Source organism: Mucor mucedo (assembly GCF_025094135.1).
Source record: "Mucor mucedo strain NRRL 3635 chromosome Unknown EV154scaffold_57, whole genome shotgun sequence".
Classification (NCBI taxonomy): Eukaryota; Fungi; Mucoromycota; class Mucoromycetes; order Mucorales; family Mucoraceae; genus Mucor; species Mucor mucedo.
In genome coordinates, this window is record NW_026252341.1 from 15,062 (window position 1) to 36,913 (window position 21,852).

General features: G+C 35.9%; 8 protein-coding genes across 8 annotated transcripts; 2 read left to right on the forward strand and 6 right to left on the reverse strand.

Annotated features, from left to right (window-relative positions):
- Positions 1 to 37: 37 nt before the first annotated feature.
- EV154DRAFT_482275 (kinase-like domain-containing protein) lies at positions 38 to 2,067 on the reverse strand (the record flags this gene model as incomplete). Its single annotated transcript, XM_051598490.1, has 15 exons — positions 38 to 88; positions 150 to 283; positions 345 to 411; positions 480 to 485; positions 559 to 599; positions 656 to 660; positions 739 to 839; positions 898 to 921; positions 982 to 1,000; positions 1,059 to 1,253; positions 1,329 to 1,414; positions 1,471 to 1,484; positions 1,548 to 1,788; positions 1,851 to 1,970; positions 2,023 to 2,067. 15 exons carry the CDS (start codon positions 2,065 to 2,067, stop codon positions 38 to 40), a joined length of 1,149 nt encoding a protein of 382 aa, XP_051456702.1.
- Positions 2,068 to 3,830: 1,763 nt separating this feature from the next.
- EV154DRAFT_552328 (uncharacterized protein) lies at positions 3,831 to 5,464 on the forward strand (the record flags this gene model as incomplete). Its single annotated transcript, XM_051605047.1, has 6 exons — positions 3,831 to 4,310; positions 4,362 to 4,490; positions 4,772 to 4,816; positions 4,969 to 4,996; positions 5,050 to 5,229; positions 5,439 to 5,464. Exons 1-6 carry the CDS (start codon positions 4,038 to 4,040, stop codon positions 5,462 to 5,464), a joined length of 681 nt encoding a protein of 226 aa, XP_051456703.1. The 5' UTR covers positions 3,831 to 4,037.
- A 237-nt stretch (positions 5,465 to 5,701) lies between these two features.
- Positions 5,702 to 7,018, reverse strand: EV154DRAFT_538426 (uncharacterized protein; the record flags this gene model as incomplete). The annotated part of the gene is made up of 2 exons (XM_051604272.1): positions 5,702 to 6,667; positions 6,752 to 7,018. 2 exons carry the CDS (start codon positions 7,016 to 7,018, stop codon positions 5,702 to 5,704), a joined length of 1,233 nt encoding a protein of 410 aa, XP_051456704.1.
- A 156-nt stretch (positions 7,019 to 7,174) lies between these two features.
- EV154DRAFT_511622 (uncharacterized protein) lies at positions 7,175 to 10,264 on the reverse strand. Its single transcript, XM_051601824.1, has 8 exons — positions 10,204 to 10,264; positions 10,041 to 10,123; positions 9,786 to 9,953; positions 9,202 to 9,711; positions 8,954 to 9,133; positions 7,642 to 8,890; positions 7,397 to 7,567; positions 7,175 to 7,304 (listed from the first exon to the last, which is right to left on the reverse strand). Exons 1-7 carry the CDS (start codon positions 10,243 to 10,245, stop codon positions 7,466 to 7,468), a joined length of 2,334 nt encoding a protein of 777 aa, XP_051456705.1. The 5' UTR covers positions 10,246 to 10,264; the 3' UTR covers positions 7,175 to 7,304; positions 7,397 to 7,465.
- On the reverse strand, positions 10,265 to 11,336 carry EV154DRAFT_511624 (CAP Gly-rich domain-containing protein). Its single transcript, XM_051601825.1, has 3 exons — positions 11,230 to 11,336; positions 10,916 to 11,156; positions 10,265 to 10,846 (listed from the first exon to the last, which is right to left on the reverse strand). The coding sequence occupies exons 1-3, from the start codon at positions 11,320 to 11,322 to the stop codon at positions 10,461 to 10,463; spliced, it is 720 nt and encodes a 239-aa protein (XP_051456706.1). The 5' UTR covers positions 11,323 to 11,336; the 3' UTR covers positions 10,265 to 10,460.
- A 327-nt stretch (positions 11,337 to 11,663) lies between these two features.
- Positions 11,664 to 12,144, forward strand: EV154DRAFT_511627 (uncharacterized protein). Its single transcript, XM_051601826.1, has 3 exons — positions 11,664 to 11,811; positions 11,900 to 11,986; positions 12,050 to 12,144. Exons 1-3 carry the CDS (start codon positions 11,739 to 11,741, stop codon positions 12,097 to 12,099), a joined length of 210 nt encoding a protein of 69 aa, XP_051456707.1. The 5' UTR covers positions 11,664 to 11,738; the 3' UTR covers positions 12,100 to 12,144.
- Positions 12,132 to 14,417, reverse strand: EV154DRAFT_465747 (uncharacterized protein). Its single transcript, XM_051597702.1, has 3 exons — positions 13,957 to 14,417; positions 12,455 to 13,743; positions 12,132 to 12,385 (listed from the first exon to the last, which is right to left on the reverse strand). Exons 1-3 carry the CDS (start codon positions 14,345 to 14,347, stop codon positions 12,338 to 12,340), a joined length of 1,728 nt encoding a protein of 575 aa, XP_051456708.1. The 5' UTR covers positions 14,348 to 14,417; the 3' UTR covers positions 12,132 to 12,337.
- Positions 14,418 to 18,512: 4,095 nt separating this feature from the next.
- On the reverse strand, positions 18,513 to 19,970 carry EV154DRAFT_538429 (uncharacterized protein; the record flags this gene model as incomplete). The annotated part of the gene is made up of 5 exons (XM_051604273.1): positions 18,513 to 18,701; positions 18,765 to 18,913; positions 18,965 to 18,986; positions 19,363 to 19,621; positions 19,888 to 19,970. The coding sequence occupies 5 exons, from the start codon at positions 19,968 to 19,970 to the stop codon at positions 18,513 to 18,515; spliced, it is 702 nt and encodes a 233-aa protein (XP_051456709.1).
- Positions 19,971 to 21,852: the final 1,882 nt, after the last annotated feature.

Here is a 21,852-nt window from a genome sequence, read left to right on the forward strand (position 1 = left end):
TAAGTGAATAAAAAAGAAAATCTTGTTTGTTTTTCTCTTAAAGCAAGTACGTAGACAGTCTTTCAACAACATGATTCATGGATGGTCGCTAGGGATATATGGATTAGAATATAAAAAAAAGAGGCTTTTTTGTGTAGGACAAGTATTACCAGCGTAGGATCGGTTTCCCACATCTCCATGACAAGAACCAAAAGGTTACGAGGGTACAATCCTGTGAGTTTTGAGATGGGAGGTCGTACATCATGCTGCTTTACAGCAACATATAATGCATGTTCTGCTAAATCTTAATATTTCTACGTTAGTCTGAAACAAATGACATATTTCTGTAAACTTTCTTAAATTACTTTGGAACGGATAACCGTAAGCTCCCCAAGTCATTATTTCCCAAAATATAAGTCCACATGCATATACCTACAATAAAAAAAAACCCGCTCATTTTTAATATGTAAATGGCCGAGCGACACACGTATTTTTCTTACATCCACCTACGAAAAAATAAAATAAAAATTAACATATGAAAGATAAAAATGTCACTTTTTTTAGGTGTGCATGTGTTACTTTTTCTGTGTAGCTTGGATTCGAAGTCCAAAATTCAGGGGCTATGAAACAATGGAATGGTTACAAACAAATACATACACAGGGGGAATGATTTCACCTTGCCTATTTTGATTTCAAAAGGAAAGTTTTAATTTAGTACAATGCAACAACAGAGACACTTTAAATTTTTATTCTGCATACCAATTCGGTGTTCCACATTGTGTATGCATCAGGGAGTTGGCTTTGGGTCGAATTCGTGCTAAACCAAAATCATTGATTTTGGCTCGTTCATCTTGTGAAATCTGCCATTATTTTTTTTATAAGTGATCATCTATAATACGAATTTTTTTTAGACATTACCAAAATGTTCATCGATTTGAGATCCTATTTGGAAATTGTCAGTCAATTTTTATTAACACTGTTTTGTGTTGTTGTTACACTTACCCTATGAATAATCGATGGTCTATAGATTGCTGAGTTAAACGAAGAGTAACAAAAAAAAAACAAATGATGTATCATACCTTCTTGTGTGCAAGTAAGACACACCTAATGCGATATCGTACATGTACATGACCTGCTGTGCAAAGCTGGGTCTTGGATGGTTTCGAATGACATCAAATAAGTCACCTTTGGTGCAAATTTCAGTGACTATACACAGGTGACTTGGGTTTGTACAAACGCCTAAGAACTTGATCACATTTTCATGTCGCAGTTGTCTAAAAAAGAAGAAGAAAAAACATTCAATGGTTTCTCCCTTGTATTATACCGTTTTTTTTTTTTTTTTTTTTTACTTCAATACGTTGATTTCGTGCTTGACTTCTGCAAGGTCAAACTCACCAAAGTGAGTTAATCTTAGTTCACCAATTGCAACCACTTCCTAAAAGTTGTGATAAATTATTAAAATTTCTCTCTAAAACAGATCCTTTAGCTTACTCCCTTGTATATTCCTTATACAGAAAAAAAAAAAAAGACTATGAGTGGGATAATATGGAAAAAGAAAATTGTCTTACCTTGATAGCAATCTTTAAAGCCTCCACTTCCAATTTTTTTACCGAACGTTAAATCTCCATATGGTATATCCATACCAGTGGGTGAATCTTCATCCAAAAACAGTAATGAAAACTCTTTCGAGTTTAACAAGACTCTGTCATCTTGCTGATGCGTCATTGTAGAGGATTCCATATTTTGAAGATCAGATAACGAATTCAAGCGTGGTGTTGAAGGTGCTGGTATTGGCACTGTATGATCTTTCTACTCATTTGATGATTATTAAAAAAAAAAAAGAGTGGTTGTACACGTTTTATAAAATATACCCAAAATAAGAGATCACTAATCAACTGCGATTTTTTCCCTTCTGTAGGTAAGTTTCTTTCACGACAAATATCAATAATATCTGCAAGTGACATATCATTTAGCTCTTCGTATTGCAGATGCTAATAATAAACAAGTCAGTACATAGTTTCATTTTCTTCACTAAATACCCACCTCTAAAGAAGGATCGATATGTTTTGGAATCGTATGAAATAGCATTTTTGTATTTTATTGACAAAAAGTTAAAAAAGGGAAAGAAAAAAACGGGATTAATAACCTGTGCATGTTTTATAAGCCTAGACTTGGTCAGCAGTTTTGGTAGCTTGTGCCTGGCACGACAATGCGGGTTTTTAAAAATCAGTTGGGCAAGCGTTGCACTTCAATACTCTAACTAATCCTTTACTTCAATTCGAATGTTCTACTTCACTGCAGCTATAATTTCTAAGGGTTTGATGCCTTGATATTTAAACTTTCTAAACCTTTATCAATCCCCTCGAACCTGCTTACACTCTTCAACTCTCTTCAACTATCCTTAACCGGTGTCAAGCCTTTTAAAATGTACCCAATTTGTCTTGACTGCCTCAAAACCTCTTCAAATTTCTTCAAGACGCTGTAAGCCTCTACAATCTTCTTTTAGTCTCTCTGCTAAATTTCAATATATTAAAGACTCTGCAGCTCTCTATATCTATCTTTAAGTCCCTTCAACTGTTGCTCAGTCTCTTTGCACATGTGTCAAATTTCTGCCATGCAGATAATTTATAAAAAGAATTATACTGGAGATTCTACAGCAGGTAGACGTCGTAAGTTACGTTGTCGTTTCAAGTCCACTCTCCTTTTGCTCCTGTTGCACTGTGGTAGAGTCACTTGTCCAGATCGGAGCTCGATTCTTTCCTCATAACCAACAAGACTGTTTATCGAATGAGTGGCTGTATTAACCCCCACTGCTTGAATATAGGTAGTGTAAACCAGTATAAATGGGTGTTGTAGCTTATTTTCAGCCTCTCGTTTGGAATTTATCTTAAAATTTCTGCGTAAGATTATGATCAAACGCACTTAGAGGCGAAAGAGTGATGATATAAATGTCAAAACAAGTGTAAATTATTCAATATGTATTTATTCGTAATTATCACACTGTTCTTGATTATATATACATGTTTTCAGGTCTAAAAGACAGTCAGATTACAGATTTTACGTTATAACTACGTGCATTTTGACTGTCCCTAGGGAAAAATTGGCTATTCCTAAGAGACCCGTCATAAAAATTACTCTCAGAATTATGTAACATCTGGTACCCTATAATTTAGTAAGATCGGACCTTCCGTTTAGGATCTTAATTTAAACATCGAAACCTGTAATATTTATTTAGATGTCTGATGTTGGCGTTGTTTTATTAGTTAATGGCTCGAAAGATCTCCAGTGGGATACTTAAGCCTATTTAGAGTGCTTCCAATCAATTCTACTAACACTGTTGGTCCTCCCATCATCTTAAAGGTTATTCATGCTAGTAATTCTTTTTTCATTGTTTGCATAAAGTACATTGGAAGATGGTAGCATAAAAGAAACCATGGATGCAAAAGTGTATTCCGCACTCGATCGATGTAACTATTAAATTAGTTTCAAACACTTAAAGAATTTAATCTCCTTGAAGGTTATTATTTATCATGACGAGGACATGGGCTGAAGGAATCATGTGAAAAATTGTTTAATCTTGCAGATCTTTTATTTTTTTTAATCCGTTGCACAAAAAGAACATCTCCCATGAAAAAGCAAAACTTCAATGCTCATTTTCTCGACATCCAATGAAGAAAGTAACTATGATTTGCACACGGATGAGATGAGAATTTTACGGATGATTCAAAGGATAACACATATGTTCAAAAAGTAGTGACAAAAATATCAAGTTTGTAAAAGTAGCCTAGACAAAATCAACAAAATAAACAAAAAAAAAATTTTTTTGGTATAAAAGGGAGACGGGTGGGAGAAAAAAAGCGCTCTTTATCTTTTTATTCTTTTTTAAACATTAGAACAGAGAAGTTAGCATGGCTCAGCACAAGAATGACACTCTCGACTCTGTTCGTCTTCCGTTAAATCTATCCACTTCATTACAGATCGGGCAGTGTTCCAAAGGCCGTAGTAATCCCTAAAAAGATTACATTGAGGAGTCTGCTGGTTGTCAAAGTCGCTAGGCAATGGCCTTGGTCGTTGTCTGTATCGCTTCATTCGGATTTCAGTACAACAATCTGACTGGGGCTTGTCGCCTTTTGTTCCAGGAACTTCTTACTAAAACTAGTGTCACACCCGTTGCTTGGTGGAGGGTGAATATAGAGCGTGTTACTAGACGGTGGGATGGTCGTGGCCGTTTGAAGCCAGTCGATACGTTCTTGGTCATTGGAATTGGTGTGGGTTGTTATTTTTGGTCGGGATCTGATGACAGTAGGAAGTTTAGTACCCGAATGCATCTTGTAAGTGCTTTGCCTTGTTTACGTCTACGCTAGAGATATTGCATTTTATAGGCAGCCATGGATTGGCATCCTGTTGGACAGCTACCTCATCTACACGGAATGTTAACCTTAAAGCCAATACTCGTCCAGGTGCGGTTGCTACGATTCTACTGCCAGGGTAAAAAGCACCACCCCAACATGGTGTAGGGGGTATTTGGTCCTGGTGATTCTTATGTTGCGCATTGTGGGTAGGTGGCATGTAGAATTATCAGGTTCTGTAATGAAGATGGTTTATCGGAATTTACTTTTTGGGTCAGGATGTGCTTCCACCTTCTCGTGGTCTGGCCTGTTAACCAGCTATTTTATGCTGGGAACTAGGAGAAGCACTTATTAGCATAGTTTATATATTATCATTATCATTTAAATAAATAAAAAATTTTAAAAAAAAAAATTCTTTCTTTGACTTGATCATAATTTTTTAGGACAGCCTAAATTATGTCTTTCAGGCCTATAAAGTAACTGCTGACGTAAGTTTTTCATAGTAGTGTCATTCATATGCACCCTTTACTGTGTATGATATTTTTGGGTAGCCCGGAACAAAATCACCCATGCGTAAATTCATTCAATGAGGCAAAAAAAAAAAAAAAAAATGGGTTATTAACAAAGTTGCTATTTATAGATCCTAATCATGTCGTTGATGACTACTAGTACTTTTTTTTTTACAAATAACATTTTATTTAATTCACCAAAATAATTTCAGGTAGATTATCTGTCCTGCTTACTGGTGGGGGATACTTACGTCAAAGAAAGATAGTTATGTCCTTTCAACTCTGGGCCAACCGTTTGACAATTCACAATGTCTTGTCTCTGAGTGTGGTAGCTCTTGGCGTATTGGGTTATCGGGGTAACAGCCCTGACCAAAGATACGCATGTGGATCAAGTCAAAAAAAAAAAAAAAAGAGAGCCAGTGTTATGTTTCAGTTTCCATATTTCTGATCTGGGCTTGCACGAGAAATGGGCGCTAAAAAAAAACCAAAAAAAGCCCTGAGACATAAAATCATGTACTAAGGTTGCAGGAGGCTTGTATTCACCAAAGAAGTTTTATGTAAGGATTGCAAAAACATACAGAATAATGTATTTCATGGATAGCCATGCTTCCAAAGATGAATTTTTAAAAAGATGGAGTGCAATGGAATAAATATTTGTGATCTCGGGGGATTTTTATTTGTGTGCATAAAAGAACAAATGACCTACAAATGATCCGTGCGTTTTCAATGTAAACAAAAAGGTAATTTTTTTTTTATTTATTTATTTTTTTAATAATGGTTATGCGTGTGTGTGCGTGTGTGTGTGCGTGTGGGGGGGGGGGTGAAGAGAAGGGTTTGGAAATGAAGAATATAATGTTTTTGATTTTACAGGTCAGCTAATAAGGCTGTACCCATTTGCTTGAAACTATATGAAATGCCAGCTTCCTTGTTTGGTTTGATAAAGAGAGGATTCTTGCTAAATGAGAGACGAATTCCTCCCTTGACGGAATTTGACAAAAGATGAGCTTGATGTTCACTCATGGCTTGTGTAGCATAGACCACGTCTTCAAATTCTACAAAGCACATGGGACCTTGAGGTTTTGCACGAAAGCACATACGTTTGTATCCTTCACATTGCGAAAATAACGATCGCAATTCATCCTCACTTGTAGCCGGAGGTAAATTACCCACATACAATGTATTACATGGTGGGTTTTGGTCCGCTGAATTATTCATGGCACGAAAACAGGCGGATGAAATACTCGTGGATCGTTCGATATGATGCGTCTTCATTGAACTTTTACGACCACCACCGCCGCCCATCAAATCCTCCGTTGCTGCATGATGAAAATATCCCGTCTGCTCTTGTTGACTTGACGTGTACTCGGCTTCGGCTTCGGAAAAGGATGATTTTGCAAACAATTGAAAAGGATGCATGTCACCATTGTAGATGTTTCTGCCGTCAAAGGACTGTGAACGTATACAAAAGAGAGCATCACCAAAGAATGTGGGTGTAGTAATTTCATGATGTAAGGAAAATGGGTCCTTGTATTCTTTTTCGGGTGATAAGAGGTCACTAGGCAACGGAGAGAAAGATTCATAATCATCAGCAATATTAGCCTGGGACTCTTGTTGCGGATGAGTTACGGTTCGGGAAAGAATTGACATGGGAGAACTAGAAGGCTCGGGTAAGAAGACGGAAGATAATGGCACCGATCGTTTGATATGTAGGTTCTTTTTGGCCATCTCCACTTTTAAAATGGATCCCTTTTCAGTATCAATTTTCTTACCATTCATTTCATTGGCAGCTTCATTGGCTTCATGACGAGTACGGAATCTAGCAAATCCAATCTAATTTTTTGTTGTTAGGATACGCGTGTAAGGGGCCTGTTAGTCATGTCTCACACTTCTACATTTTTTTTATAATTATTTTACCATTTGTTTCTTGTTCAGGACGGTATTAAACATGTCTTGATCCTCTTGTTGGTCCTTACAATGCCATTTTAACGAAGCAGCTTCAAAACCCTTTGAGAACATAAACATATTTTGGAACTCTCGTTCTTGCAAATCATCAGGAAACCCTACTACAAAGATAGTGGTTACATCGTCCGTGGATAGCGAAGGTAATGATGGAGACCCAGAAAGACTGGTATTGCAGCTGGGATTCACATTACTACTGGGTGAAGGGATCGAAGGATGCATTCCTCTCAATTCACTTGTATCACTTGTCATCTTCAAATTAACACACTCACACTTATTAGGTACGTTGTGTAACCGGAAAGTTATAAAGAGAGAAAAAAAAATAAAAAGAAAGAACAGACAAATAATAATAATAAAAAAGAGAAACAATTAAATATGTGGGTGTTTGAATATGTTGTTTTATAAATATGGAAGTCGAAATGTGCCGGGAATGATGTTTTTATGGCCTTATTGAAAAAAAAAAAGAAATTTTCGATTATTATTTTTTAAAGGCAGACATTTTTTTTTTCTGCATAAACACACACAAAAAAAAAAAAGTAATGTACAGTTAGAACAATGATAATGCAGTGCATGTATAAATTATAGTAAATATTATGTTACCCGCACGGGCAAAAAAGGGTTTAAAAAAAATAAAAATAAAAAAAACACTTCGAGGTATTTAAAAAAACATTAAGTCTCCGGCTCCTTCTGATGACGTTCTTTTCCCGCAACACCCACTCTTTCTTGTTTCTTGGAGGTCGTCTTTGACATTCCTTTACGCTTGTGTGGATCCTACAACATAAAATGATGATGAATAACTCTTTCCTATATTAAAACGCAACTTTTTTTTTTTTTTTTTTTTTTACCTTGCGACTCATGGTGGATACGTTTCGAACACCTTTACCACCTTCCCAAAAGGCACCTCGCTGAGGAGCTCTTTCAAACTCATGACCACAAACACAGGCCTTACCACCTACAATGGTTTGCTCTCTTGAACACAATCCACACACATGTCGTTTAGCCATTTCCACATGATGATCTTCATGGCTATCATGGCAAATATCGCAAGGATACAATTTGTTACAACAAGAGAATCGGAACCATCGATTGCTTTTACCATAATGTGTACATGTACCACGATTAGGTAAAGGTTCACCAATCACCAAATGATCTTCTTTCTTCTTCTTTTGCTTTAATTTCATCACTTGCTTTTCATCTGCCGCCTTTAATTTCTCACCTCCTTCACTACCAATCTTGATAAATGTATAATCACCTAATCCACACGTCATTTTAGCATGACAAGAGAAACAGGTGATGGTGCGTGGTGGATCATGAGGTGATAATGTCAAGGTATGTGCCATATCCACCATACATGAACCACAAGTCCCGATATACGCAGAAGGTAAAATATCATAGGGTTTACAACCGGATAACTGTAATAACCCCAATGATTTCGCTCCCTGATGAACCAACTCACCAATGAATTTAATGCCTAATTCTGCTGTACACGTTGGACATCCCATCCATCTTTCCTTTGCATCCCCATCCGATTTGATATTTTGTACTTGCACGGTTTCTTTACATCGGTTGCATTTCACCATCAAATGAAGGGAAGAACATTTAAATAACGAGATATTGTCCAATTTGGGATCCATCAGACGGATTTCTGTACCTCTACGAATGACAGTTTCTGCAACACCCGATAGGACAGAGGGACCCGCTGCCTTTGTTTCCATCACATGATCATCATCATCTCCCTGTGCTAATTCTACCTGGACTTCATCTTCCTCTGCCTGCTCGATAATTAAGCTAGGATCATTGACGATAATCACCTTGTTTTTCTTGACATCTTCATCAAACAACGATGTCTTCTTTTTTGGCTGAGGTGTGAATACAGGTGCTGAGACAGATAAAGACACCTGTTCCTTTTTCAAGGGAGGTTTTAAATCCTTTTGTTGTAAAGCTGCAATCACAGCGGTTTCCTCTTGTTCTGCTGTCTTGACCGTAGGTGGTACTGTAGCTAATGTCTCCATATGTCGATTTAACCAGTTTAAATTCTCAAAGAGTGTAAAGTCACCATGCACAACGTGTTCATTGAAACCTGATGCAATCCAACTTTCAAAAAAAAAAAAAGGTTGTTAAATTAAAAATTAAAATAAAAAAAAGGGCGGGTCTTACTTTGCTCGGGTCCTGTCCAATTTCTTGTTGTCAATTTCAATGGAACAAGGTTCAAGGGGATATAATGCAGGAACATGGTATTTAATATAAAGATCCTTGCCACCCAGTAACTGTTCGTGCGTGAAATCACAATCATTGATCGTCATCACAAGTGTTATCACAGACTCCTTTGCATTCGTCCTATCTCTCCCATTGTCAATTTTCATTCTTATCACACACTGACATTTTTTTTTTTTTTTTTTTTTTACCTGATATTGATGCTGTCACAAAATCGTGTCTGTAATTGGGTTATTTCATGCTGACGTCTCTTTCCTGCAGCAGACATTTGAGCTTGACTAAATGAATGGCTCTTTTCAACTGTCGTTGCCACGGGAGACGGTTTAGGTTTTACTACAGGCGCTGTCACAGGTTTGGATACACTACTACTACTACTATTATTATTACTGCTGCTAGGTTTCGTTTCCTCGTAAATTGGCTTTGAAGAACTCGCAACAGCACATTCTTTGTTGTATTTGGATTCAGGTTTTGTATAGGTGGTCTCAAAGGAGATGGGTCTAGAAGTAGCGTCAATAAACTGCTTGACGGGTTCCTCTTCGTGCACTCGATGACTGTTGGATACAAAGCGCACGGTAGCGGCAGGTGGTTGTTGTAACAAACTTTCCATATTTCTATCCAGCCAATTCATTTGTCGTACCAGTGTTTGGTGTGCGCTCTTATTCACTGGATCCACATGCGCGACATAACCCTTTTCTAAATTACTATGGTTTTTTTTTTTTTCATTTAGTGAATCTCTCGTTTTTTTTTTTTTTTTAATAACATGACGTTTTCTTACATGGCAAAGCCTTTAGGGATATCGCTGTTAAGCACTTGAACAGTGCATGGTGAGGTGGAGTAATCGGATGGTATATTCAGTTGGATTTTCAAGGAGTCTATTTCATAAGGAAAGTCTGGGTCCGAAGGCTTAATAGCAAGTCGAATCACGGTTTCCTTCTTGTCGTCTCTGTGTGTGTGTGTGTGTTTCCGTGAATTAGTTGGGCCCGTCTTTTTTTTTTTTCTGGGTAGTATAATAATAAAAAAGAAGGCTTACTTGATGAGACGATACGATGACTTGTAACGTGTTTCCAACTGGATGAGTTCAAGCTTTCGTTTATCACCTACATTCTCATTCTGCTTTTTTTTTTTTATTATTTCAATATATCAGTATTTGCTCCCCCTTTCTCTTTTATTTTCAAAAAAAGTGAATGTGTTACCGTAGGTGGTTTCATGGCTGGTCGTTTCGCTTTATCAGACATGGTTTATATCAATGTGTGTTTTTGTGTGAAAAGAATAAAAATAGGCGTTTTTCTTTTGAATTTATATATAAAAAAAAAATGCTACGTCGTATGTGACTGTGGCTAGTGTGTTTGGACCGCAGCAGCCAGTTTTTTGGGCTAGTGTGAAATGTCTGTGTAGTGTAGTGTAGTGTATAGTGTAGTGCATGATTTTATTAAGAAATAAGGGAAAAGGTTTACATCTCCTCTAGGTCATCGTCAGAAAAGTCCAAATCTTCTTCTGGGAAATCACCAACATTGACTTTTGTAGGGCGTACAAACCCACCATACTTGGGCGGGCAATCAAAATATCTTTTCCCCTTGACACTACCATCATTTTTACCCAAAGGTTCATCGTATTGGATACCTACCCAAGGACCAGGTTGAAATTCAGTCTCGCCCACGAATTTCACGGTACCTAATCTTTGAGCGGTATAATCATCTCCCAACACTTCACAACGATCCCCCACCTTGATTTGTTTCGCGGCTTCCTCATGAGCTTGTTCAATGGCCTTTTCCTGTGCTGCTGCCTCGGCCGAGAACCGACCCAACTTGTTACGCTCCTTGAACGCTCTCACGGTGTCTGTGTAGCTGACTTTTTTTAGTCTTTTATTCATCCCAAAGGTGTGTAAGTTCTTTTTTTTTTTTTTACCTGATCGCTTTTCATATTCGTCAGTGGAGAGTTCAAATTTTTCAACAAGCGAGACATCCGTGTACTGATTCTTGATACGATGAGGGTTGGTATCTGTGACATGGATTCTCATGTAATCTTCCACAGGGTAAGCACCCAACATACTCTCTTCATTATCCAATGTTCCCTGTAGTGTGTTTCCTTGGTATAAATCAATTTTTTGTGTCGAGTAAGGAATACCCGTGATGGGTTCCAGTTTATACTATTTTCTCATTAGTTTTTATTTCCTCTCTCTCTCTCTGTCTCTTCTTTTTTTTTTTTATTCCTGCTTTTACCTTGAGCTGTGAAATGGTCAAACTCTTTTCAAATCTTCGCTCGGAGCTGACCTTTTCATCAGAAGTATCTACAAACAAAGTGACAATCGACATGGTGGAATTAGAGTTGTAAAAGGGGTTTTTCTTTTTTTTTTTTTTTTTGTTCTCGTTGCCTATTTTTACACTCCGTTCACATACACGTCAAACATTGCCTTATATATATAAGACATATATATATAGGTGTATGTACATCTTTAGCTTATTCTTATGCATGAATACCCAACTCATCTCATGGAATAGCAGCTATACTAATCAACATGTCAAAAATAGAGTTTGTGCATCATCTAAAATAGTCAAAATTGGTAAATCGCATTTTTCAAAAAGGATCTACGTCATCAGCGGAGTATAGGTGATATTATCAGGGAGACATTTTTTTCTTTCAATTGAGAGCTGTGTGTTTTTTTCTGAAAGTGTGATTTAAATTCATTTTCTCTCCTTCTCCCCCACTCTATTTTTAATACTAAATTACAATGTTTGGAGCTCTTCGTCAATTCGCTATTGAAAGACCTACCATTTTCTGGTCTTTTGTTCTTGGCACTGCCGGTAAAAAAAAAAAAAAAGATGAATTGAAAATGAGAGAGAGAGAAAGGCATTGACCCCCCTAGCAACTTTTTTTTTTCTTCTTCAATAGGTCCTGTCATGGTCTTTACCGTTCCCAAGGTCAGACGTGAATACTTTGGATTCAAGGGTTATGAACAACTTCCCATTACATACCCTCGTATGTATTTTCACACCTTCTAATGAATATAAACAACAGAAACTGACACCCACTTTTTTATAGTTCCTAACCGTGCCCGTGTTGCCACTACCGGTTACGAAGATAGCGCATAAAAAAAAATAAAAAGTTAGAATAAATGTTTGTTTTATGGGTAATTACTTTTTTTATTTTTATTTTATTTTTTTTCGTACAGTAGTGATAATATATGTACAACAACAAAAAAAAAAAAAAAAAAAAAATATACATGTACGGGAGTGATCTACTAGAAGAATGGTAATTTTCTTTTGTTTGTTTTTTATATATCTTGGTGGAAGGGGGGGCTGCTGTAAAATCAAAAACAAAAAGTGAGGATTATCTTTTCTTTGGTACATTAGGTTTTGGTTTATGATAGACATGACACTAGAAGAGGAGGGAGGTTTTTTTTTTTTAGTAAGAAAGAAAAGAGAGAGAGAGTATGTGTGTTTTTACCTTGTGTGCGTGACGATACCATAGAACGCTATTCTTTCTTTTTACATTACTTACAGCCACCCATTGATGACATTGATGACATAATCCTTCAACCAAATCCTGATCAACCCAACGAGTCTCAAGCGGTTGCACAAACTCTTTACCAGAGACAGACGAGATACCATGAAAGAATTGCTTATGATACCAATACGCACTATTCTTTAACTGTAGCCATTTACCAGGCTTACAGGTATCACATAATCCTTCCTTGGATTGTCCATTGTATCTCACCCATTGAGGTGTGTACTTGTCTCCTGTAAACCGAAGCTTTTGCTTACGAGGCCTTGCTTCAGGATCAGATCGTGCTGCTTCTACATCACGCGTAGACATCTCCGGGTAATCTTCTTCGTTTGTCTCTCCTCCCAACTCTTCATCAAACTCATCGGTATTATTGGACTTTTGTTTCTTTCTTTTGGGTTTAGCTAGGATAGGTGGTGGATGATGTACAGGTGCATCCATGGGGCCTGTAGGTAGAGGTAATTTGCCATTGGGATAGTAATATCTTTGTTGCATGGGATGTTGCGGTGGGAAAGTATAACTATAGTATTGATGTTGTTGTTGCTGTTGTTGTTGTGGGTCATTTGTCTTCATATCGGGTTGACGTGCAAGTGGATGTAACATGACGCCAGGATGATGTTCCTGTTGTGTTGGTTGTGTTGATTGTGGTTGTGGTGGCGGTGGATGTGATTGTTGTTGTTGTGATGATGATAGTGGTGGTGGTGGTTGTGCTGGTGAATAACGAGGATGATAGGTATGAGGTGCTAATGGGGAGCTCATATTAGGGTGATAAAGTCTACTATTATGTTGTTGTCTGGGTGAGATAGGATAGTCTCCATAGGGATGTTGTGGTTGTATTGGTTGTGTAGGATGATGTATTTGTTGTTGTGGTGGTAGTGTTGGTTGTGAGGGTGGTTGTTGTTGATGAGGATGGGGATGAGGGTGGTGGTGGTTGTGGTGGCTGTGTAAGTCATCATGACTCCAACTCACTTTGGTAGGTGTATGTGAATAAAAGTTTTCTTGTTTGAATACAGGCACTTGTTCTGGGTTGAAATGAGGATTGATTTGATTGTTACCCATATTATGTAATAGATCAGGTCTTTCCAAAAATTCTTCAGACATTGTTTGCCAACTCATATTCACATCGTATGAATGACGTCGATTACCATCACTCTCGTTGCTTAACACATCTCCCCATGAGTTCTTATTTTGTGAAGGTATTGACATATCATCTTGCCATTGTGGTGGTGGAACTTCAAAAAAAAAAAAAAAAAATTAAAAAATCAGTCGTCACGGGATAAATTTTTTTTTTTGATCTTGGGGGGGCTGTTGTTATGTGTGTGTGTATGTGTCCTTTTTATGCGCATAATTTAACTCCTTTTTTCATGCTTAATTTTTTTTTTTTTTTTTAATTCCCCCGCCCTCCCCTTTATTTTTTTTTTATTTGTATTATTTTTTGTTGTTACCTTTATGCTCTACTTCATTTGCTTTCGGAAAGGCCATTAATTTATTGAAATTAGCTAGTAGCATGGCAGCTTCAATAGAGTTTCTTTGCTGAGATAGATGTAGACTTAGTTGTGCTTCATGATTTAAGCCAAATGGCAAACCCAAGATAGCAGGACTACTTTTTCGTTTATCATATCGATTTAATAATAAAGCAGGATTTAAACTATCTTCTTGTGAACTGCTGCCAGCTTCGTTTTGTACCGGGGTTGAACTACTACTAGTGGCTCCTGTTGTTGTGTTATATTCTTCTTCCATGAGTGTTGGTAACATGTTGGATGACTTTAGTCGATCTTTTTCAAACTGATGAGTAACGCCTTCTTCCTTGACTGGTGCATATCCTCCCATATTCATTTTTTTTTTCACTTTTTCCACTTATCAAAAAAAATTTATTTTTCAAAAAAAAAAAAAAAAAAAAAAAAAATCTCGCTATTTTTTCCGGGTCAATATACAAAAAGCCTTTTTTTTTCTTCTCTTTTTCACTTTTTTTGCATAACTCTGGCTTTCAACTTACTATATATATATATTACAAATGAGGAATATATAAAAATATATATTGTTATACGCTTTTTAAACAAAAAAACAAAAAAGAAAAGGGAAAAGGAAAAAAAATTAAAGCAAAAAAAAAAAGTAAAAAAAAAAAAAAAAAAAAAACTAGCCAATCATGGCTTGATAAATTGAGCCTCACATTAACTCCAACTGTGACTGTAATAATTTTTTTTTTTTTTTTTTTTTTTTTTTTTACCTTTACTGTGTTTCACCTTAATCCACAGAGAATATTTCTATAGAGGAAAAGGAAAGGAAAACAGAGGATATCATGTTTCCATGGATACGAGCAATACGGATATTTTAATCATGCAATACAGACCCATCATGTACAAATTTGTATGCAAAAGATAGATGGCTTATTGTTTCAAACTCAATACTATCCTGATTGGATATATTTCAGCATGGATGAAATTGATTCTTTATTTTGTATTACCATCCACCCCCACCCCTTCCTCTATCTCTCACTCTCACTCACTCTCACTCTCTATTCCTGACCCATCCAATGACGTCGCACGTTTATCAAATAAAATCATTAACTACAGAACGCTGACTGCTTTTTTTTTTTTTTTTTTTTTGGTGTCATTTTTTATGGAGATCCCGTTTATGGCTTTTCCGTGCATGAAAGGGGTTAAAAAAAAATACTGGAAAGAGAGATGAACCGAAAACCAGTCACCATAAGCCATTCATTTAGGATTGTCATACTTTTGCACCCCCCCTCGTTGTCTATTTACATTTGTGGCGAAAAAAAAAACTTTTCATTGGCTGACAATTTTACGGATCTCTCTCTCTCGCTGTCTCTCTCATGCGCATAAAATAGACTTCATTTATATATCTCTTTTCGGCTGACACTTTTATTTTCATTTGGGGCTCACAAACACGTTTTTTTTTTTTTTTTACATGACGGTTGTACCACGATTGAGTTGCACTCATCATCTTTAGGGTGCCGCTGTACCTTTTTTTTTTTTTTTAACTCACAGATTGACCAGAGACCTTATTTCTATTCTTAGAAAAAATGCACATGATAAATATTTAACCCGCTGTGCATCTCCACTATGCCAGGTCAAAGTTGATTTCTTCGACCAAAAATGAACTCATCTGCATGATATAAACCCCTTCGCCTTGATCACTCATTATCCTCTTGTCTTTTTAATCACATTAACTTTCTTTTGTGTAATCGCAACCCGGGTAACTGTTCCATATTGTATTCTGTGTTCATCGTCATTTACATATCCTGGACGACAAACATCAATCTACCCAAAAGACAAAGCTTCATCTATCTACATGCTGTTGTATTTTTTACTTGGATGAAACAGGTTACTATTATGCTTGATGACTTTCTATTTTCCGCTCCGTCTTCTAAATAGCTCTTTTTTTTTGCATACCTTTGTCTTTCAAGTTAATACATAACATAAACATGGTAACTATCTCTATGTTTTCATGGTATATCTCATAAGAAAGATGGCTTATTAATTCAAACTCCAAATTATTGATTGGATAAATTCATAGACTTTAATATGACTAGACAAGAAAATTCAAAAAGCCAGGTGGACAGACGAGTCTTCTTAAACTAAGGGATATGTATGCGGAGTATCCAAATAGCTACAAGGTCTTGCCTGTCAACTATTTCTACAGTGAATATTCCGTGTCGCTAATAGGCTTCAACGAATTAGATCACATCCTTAAAAAGCGAACAATTAAAACTTCACAGCCCAAAAAAAAAAAAAGGTCTTTTAAGTGTCAAGTAATCCGTTTCTTACACTGACGAATTCTCAGGGCACCGCTATTTTTGCTTATATGAGTTAGTTCATATCTTCATTATTTTTATTTTTTTTATCTATTGATGACTTCAATATAATATTGCTAAATCACTTGAAATAAATTCATTGTACGTGTGGTATCATACATGTAATTTTTTTTTTTTTTTGGACATAATTTTATAAATCAATAAATTATTGTAAAGTCAATTTATCTGAACATGAATATTCCTTGTTTAAGTAATCAATCTTGATATTGAACTAGCTCTTGTCAAACACTCTTTAAGCTCTTCTTGTTAGTAGTCTCTCATTACATAAAATACCAGGCTTTATATCTTTCAAAAAAATATCTACTTTTTTTCTCTCCAAAGCATGCCCAAAGTTTATAAAGGGAATTCTGATTATATATGCAAAATTTGTGATGCAGTTGAAGTGAATTAGGCAGAGTACTCCAAAGAAGGCTTATCACTATATACTTTGTCCAGCGTGGTAAAAGCATCACGCTATGATAATTGGGGACTACCCTAATACATAGGCTTGATATTTTGGCTAATTTCCAAGCTACTTCACGGAAATTTACACAAGATTTCGATTCTATTTAAATTATACCTACGTATTTGACAGAAAAAACTAAAAGTCTAGATATAATCAAATTACAAAAAATGTGTATGAAGTGAGTTAAGCTTTATCAATGTGAACTTAAAAATACTTCCTATTAAAAGCGCCTGTACACAAAAATGACATTGAAAAATCTTATTTTAAGTAGACAGCAACAACTCTAAAAAAAACACCTTCATTGTTTGCTTTAAGGCCAGTAAAAAAATAATGTCAATTTTTTTCCTGGTCAAATTTGGAGGCCGCCAAGGTGCGCTTAGTCGTAATGTAGGTTAGGATACCTTAACTGAGACTAAGATGCCAATGTATAACGTGTCGCTTTAAACAGTGATGCATACTTGTTATAAAAAGCATCTGGTCATCTTGCCTGGTTACTTTTAAGGTCCTGTTTGGATTTTACCCTTACATATCTGCCTAGGGTTAGGATCAAACGAGCACAAAGGGGAAAGAGTGACTATGGCATTACCAAAAGAATTATAAATTGTTAAGGACAGCTAAGACACCAGATCTTACGTTACGACGACGTGCATTTTGCTCACTTATTTTTCTTTAGTGCAAAATCCCAACACGTATTTAGGCTAGTAACCAATTTTTTTAAGCATACCTAATTGGTTAATTATCTTCTCCGGTGAAAACGTCTTCAAAAATCCAAAGCCTCCTTTATTGTATTATATAATAAATTTGTATGTAGTTTGGAAGAAATCACAAGGTTTTTATTAAAAGTTGTGGATGAGAATGCTTAACATCCTCTATCTTTTGAGTTCGTCATCTAAAGTATCATTCGAGGGGACAGTCTCTGAAAGGGGAAATCATAAGTTTATGGGTAACTTATGCTCGTGTGACAATGTTTGTCTTTAATATGAGTAAGAAAAAAATCTTTTTAAATCTTCAATCTACGCGGACCTTTCTATTTATCCAATTTAAAGACTACAAGAAATCCAAGGAGAAAGAAAAACTAGGCTTCTACATATCAAGCGATCATTTCAAGAGCATATCTGTATATAGTTTCAATTATTGTTAATAAGCCTTGGCGCTTTAGTTTTGATTTTCATTATGATTAACTTTACATATGTACTTATTCATTTCCTAACATAATACTGTTAAGACACTGGTAATAGTTCTTAAAGGATAAGGTGGATATAGGTTATTAACACTGAGGTTAATAATAAAGTAGTTATGAAAGTGAGCACCAGACTGGAAGTAGTCAACTTAAGAAATCTTATAATATAAAGCTTTTAGGATAAGAAGATAATCAACGATGATTTTAAGAGGGCGTAAGTAATATAAATATAAACTGATTGCCAAGATTAAAAAGAAAAGTAATTATGTTATTATAAACAATATCTTATATACGGTTGTAGTAATAAAGAGATTCAAGTCGAGTGTGAAATATGAACTTTGAGTTAATTGTTATATGAAAAGTATAGACTTAAGATAAACAAGAAGTATGAAAGTTGAGGGAAACACAAAGGAGTCAATTACAAATTATTAAGAAACTAGATTTTTAGTTAAGATAAAAAAAGGGACGTATTTATAGAAAAGATCCTATCCTGTGTAACACCAAGTCAATTTAGATTGGCTGCAACAATACATAAGGCCATTTATTCATAGAATGGACCAAGTTGATGCATACCAACTTTATCATCTTCTTCAACTAACTTCAGAATACTGGGATTAACTACTGTTGAAAGATTCTCGGAGGGAAAAGAAGTAAATCTGAATTCTTTCAATTTCTGGCAATGGTCATCTTTTAGTGTGGAGATATTTTCTACCGAATCCTCCAACAAGCACTATTAAGAAGAGAAAGAAAATATTGTCAGTTAAGTACTGGAATGGATTTGATAACCGTTTACCTTTAGCAGCCAATAGAACTTGACAAATTTTGGCGGTTGTTCCAGCTTGCATTCGAAATTAGGGTTGATATCTAAACGTCCTTCCAGCCAAAGTTCATACGCGGGACCTTCCACCACAAATCGTAAGCTCCAGATGTAGATAGTCTTGTCTTTTGAAATTATTAGTATTCTAACACATACTACATTTTAATATGTCTTACCAGCAGCTTGTACAAATATGATCTTAATTTTAGCGAATTATTGTACGGATCCCAGATGGTAGTTATCACCAATGGTTTTAATCATGGATAGTGACCCAGAGATTCACTTAATAGTAGTATGAAGTCTTTCCAGGAGGATGTGACCCACGTTGTCAAGTGGCGGCTTGCCTGGGTAAGGGGACACATCTGCTAAAAGCTAACGCAGGTATCCTAAGGGGGACCCAACGAGAATAAAGACCTTTCGAGGTGATTAATACACTTCCTATTGTTCTTTTTTGCTTCTAAAAAAAAGAACAATGTCTCCAAATAGTCCTACCTGGTCACCACGAGCTCCATTCACCGATAATTATCACCTCCAAAAGAAGCACTTCCAAAAGAAGCACTTCCAAAAGAAGCACTTCCAAAAGAAGTACTTCCAACTCCTCCATCCCATACAGAGTGATAATACCATCAGCATAATATAATGTGGAATCATCATTGCCGTTTAGCTGCTTTGTCATTGCATTTAAAGGGGTCTCCCCCACCCGAAATTCTGATCCACAGGCTTTCACATCTTGGACTGCTTTGGCGACTGCCTTCAGAAAAGGGTACGTAAACATGTCATTGAAAGTGGCCTCATCCTTTTCCAGGTTTTGCCGTGATGAACCGACCTTATAGCTGGAATTGAAGCATTAAAATCAAAATAACAAATTTCTTTATGCTTCAACTGTTTTTTTTACCAAGGTCGGAATATATCTTCAAGGAAGACAAAAGCAATGACAATATTACTATCATTACTTTTGGGAGTATCCCTTAACTCCTTGTTGAATCTGACAAGTTACACTGCTTTTTTAGGTTGGTTATGAGATATAATATGACAGCAATGCAATTCGGCTATTTTTACTTACACTATCAATGACGCTATTCAGATAGGTTTTGGTGACATCTGGGATGATGTACTGTCGTAACTTTCGTCATCCAAATTCAGTTTTGATGACAGTCCTCGGTCACATCTGATTAGTCCCATGCTTTTCAGGACTATCAATGCATTAACTGTTAATAATAATTTTTTTTTTTTTTTTTTTTTTTTTTTTTAGCTAACCTGTATGCATGGAACTTTTCGATGTTGTTTTCATCTTATAAAAAGTCCATCCAGTCTTGCGATAAACCATGTGTCTAAACAAAATAGTATTAACATATTAGATTTTAAAATGATATCAAAATTTACCTTATCTATGATTCGTTCTTTTTTATTGGGGAAATGAACATCGCTGGTATTCTGGTTACGCTTTTTATTTTTTGTGCTTCCCTCGCTCGAGTCAATCTAACAAATATTTCGATTAAATTTTATACTGTCCCTTATACCAATAAATGATAAGCTTACATGGGTGTTAAAATCTATGCTACCAACTGTACTATTTTTCAATATTATCCCATTGTTGATTGTTGTTGACTTGGTATTTTTCTCTTTAGCCTTTTTGGATTTAATATGGGCCTTTGATGGCTAAGTGATAGGGATTATGAAATTAGTGCGCCATAAATACATGATTAGGGTTTGATACTTTACGATATAATCCAGGCAGTAAATGGTCGGGATCACACTGTAAAACAGTTTCGACCAGTCTGTATGTGACTGGACATCACACCGTGTTTAGCGGATGCCAACGCTCGAAGCGTGACAGGACTGCGTTCAATACTGCTCAGTCTTTTATTGCAATCCGTGTTTCTGGACATAAGAAACCACTTCATGCCACTCACATCATGGTATTTTACAGCCATGTCACCTTCATGTTTGCATTTTTTCATGCTGAAACATTTACCTAAATATATGCAAGTTAATATCCGTAATCATGGTCATGATTTAGAGATTCAATGTCACCTACGGTAAAACCCTGTCTAAAGCTGAGACCCCAACTTGGGAGGTTCCCATTCATGAATATCATGAATGGATAGTATGCCGCCGTAGTATTACGGACATACTGCGAAAATTGAAACATATATTTTCAAGTCATATTTTAGCGTTATCTTTTTTAAGAAAAAAAACAAAAGGTCTATTATGAACTTACCTTTTCATGACTATCTTCTTATTTGTGAAGACAGTGTTATACATGAAATAATACAAGGGAAAAGATAAAGGAAAAAGGAAAAGGAGAAGAAAAAAGTGTGTGAATGAGCTTTTATTTATAGACCTGATAAACAAGGGCTGAAATTATGTCAGGATGATTATATAATTGCTGATTTAATCACTCATTAATTGTTTGAGCCTTTACTTATAATGGAAATATCTGCAAATACCGTAACCCCCCAGGCTTACATAAATGTAAATGGCTGAACTTTGTAATTGTTTATCAGTATTTTAGTTGTAAGTAGTGGCATGTACCGTTGATAAATTATGATTGCGTTCGTTAAAAGTACACTTTATATGCTTAACGTAACAAACCTTTTTCAATATTATGCACTTCATTATGACACTACAAAAATCCTCATGAAATACAAAAGTGTTTGATACATGCTCCAGAATAAACGGTACACCCCTATTCTTGTAACCCACCAAGTAGGCTAGATTTACTTTATTTAAGAAACGGGATTTTAGCTTGGGTGTTGAAGGCAAGTGTGTTTTGAAAGAGATTAATTGTAAATTTTATCATGAATCATATAGGTTGACTCTGCTGCAATTAATAGAACTCAAGCATAAAGTGTGCTGGACTGACTCAATAGTTTGGCTTATGTAATATCCTCCTGTCAAAAAACGGATACCTTTCTCCCCCCAACCCCGGGCGAATTAAAGAGTCACTTGAAAGAGAAAAAAAAAAAAAAAAATTTAAAAAAAGGGAAGGGTGTTGATGGTGGCAAGTCACGTTGTCAAGAGATGATTGGGCAGTAATGAATAAAAAAAATTTTTCATGACG

Coding starts and splice junctions, on each gene's coding strand:
- EV154DRAFT_511624 (XM_051601825.1), bottom strand. CDS start 11,322: ATGTCGATTGTCACTTTGTTTGTAGATACTTCTGATGAAAAGGTCAGC. Junction 11,157..11,229: donor TGACCATTTCACAGCTCAAG/GTAAAAGCAGGA, acceptor ATGAGAAAATAG/TATAAACTGGAACCCATCAC. Junction 10,847..10,915: donor CGAATATGAAAAGCGATCAG/GTAAAAAAAAAA, acceptor TCAGCTACACAG/ACACCGTGAGAGCGTTCAAG.
- EV154DRAFT_511622 (XM_051601824.1), bottom strand. CDS start 10,245: ATGTCTGATAAAGCGAAACGACCAGCCATGAAACCACCTACG. Junction 9,134..9,201: donor TGTGACAGCATCAATATCAG/GTAAAAAAAAAA, acceptor TGGGAGAGATAG/GACGAATGCAAAGGAGTCTG. Junction 7,568..7,641: donor TATCCACCATGAGTCGCAAG/GTAAAAAAAAAA, acceptor TTTATGTTGTAG/GATCCACACAAGCGTAAAGG.
- EV154DRAFT_511627 (XM_051601826.1), top strand. CDS start 11,739: ATGTTTGGAGCTCTTCGTCAATTCGCTATTGAAAGACCTACCATTTTC. Junction 11,812..11,899: donor TTTTGTTCTTGGCACTGCCG/GTAAAAAAAAAA, acceptor CTTCTTCAATAG/GTCCTGTCATGGTCTTTACC. Junction 11,987..12,049: donor ACTTCCCATTACATACCCTC/GTATGTATTTTC, acceptor ACTTTTTTATAG/TTCCTAACCGTGCCCGTGTT.
- EV154DRAFT_465747 (XM_051597702.1), bottom strand. CDS start 14,347: ATGAATATGGGAGGATATGCACCAGTCAAGGAAGAAGGCGTTACTCAT. Junction 13,744..13,956: donor AAATGAAGTAGAGCATAAAG/GTAACAACAAAA, acceptor TTTTTTTTGAAG/TTCCACCACCACAATGGCAA. Junction 12,386..12,454: donor GGTATCGTCACGCACACAAG/GTAAAAACACAC, acceptor CTCCTCTTCTAG/TGTCATGTCTATCATAAACC.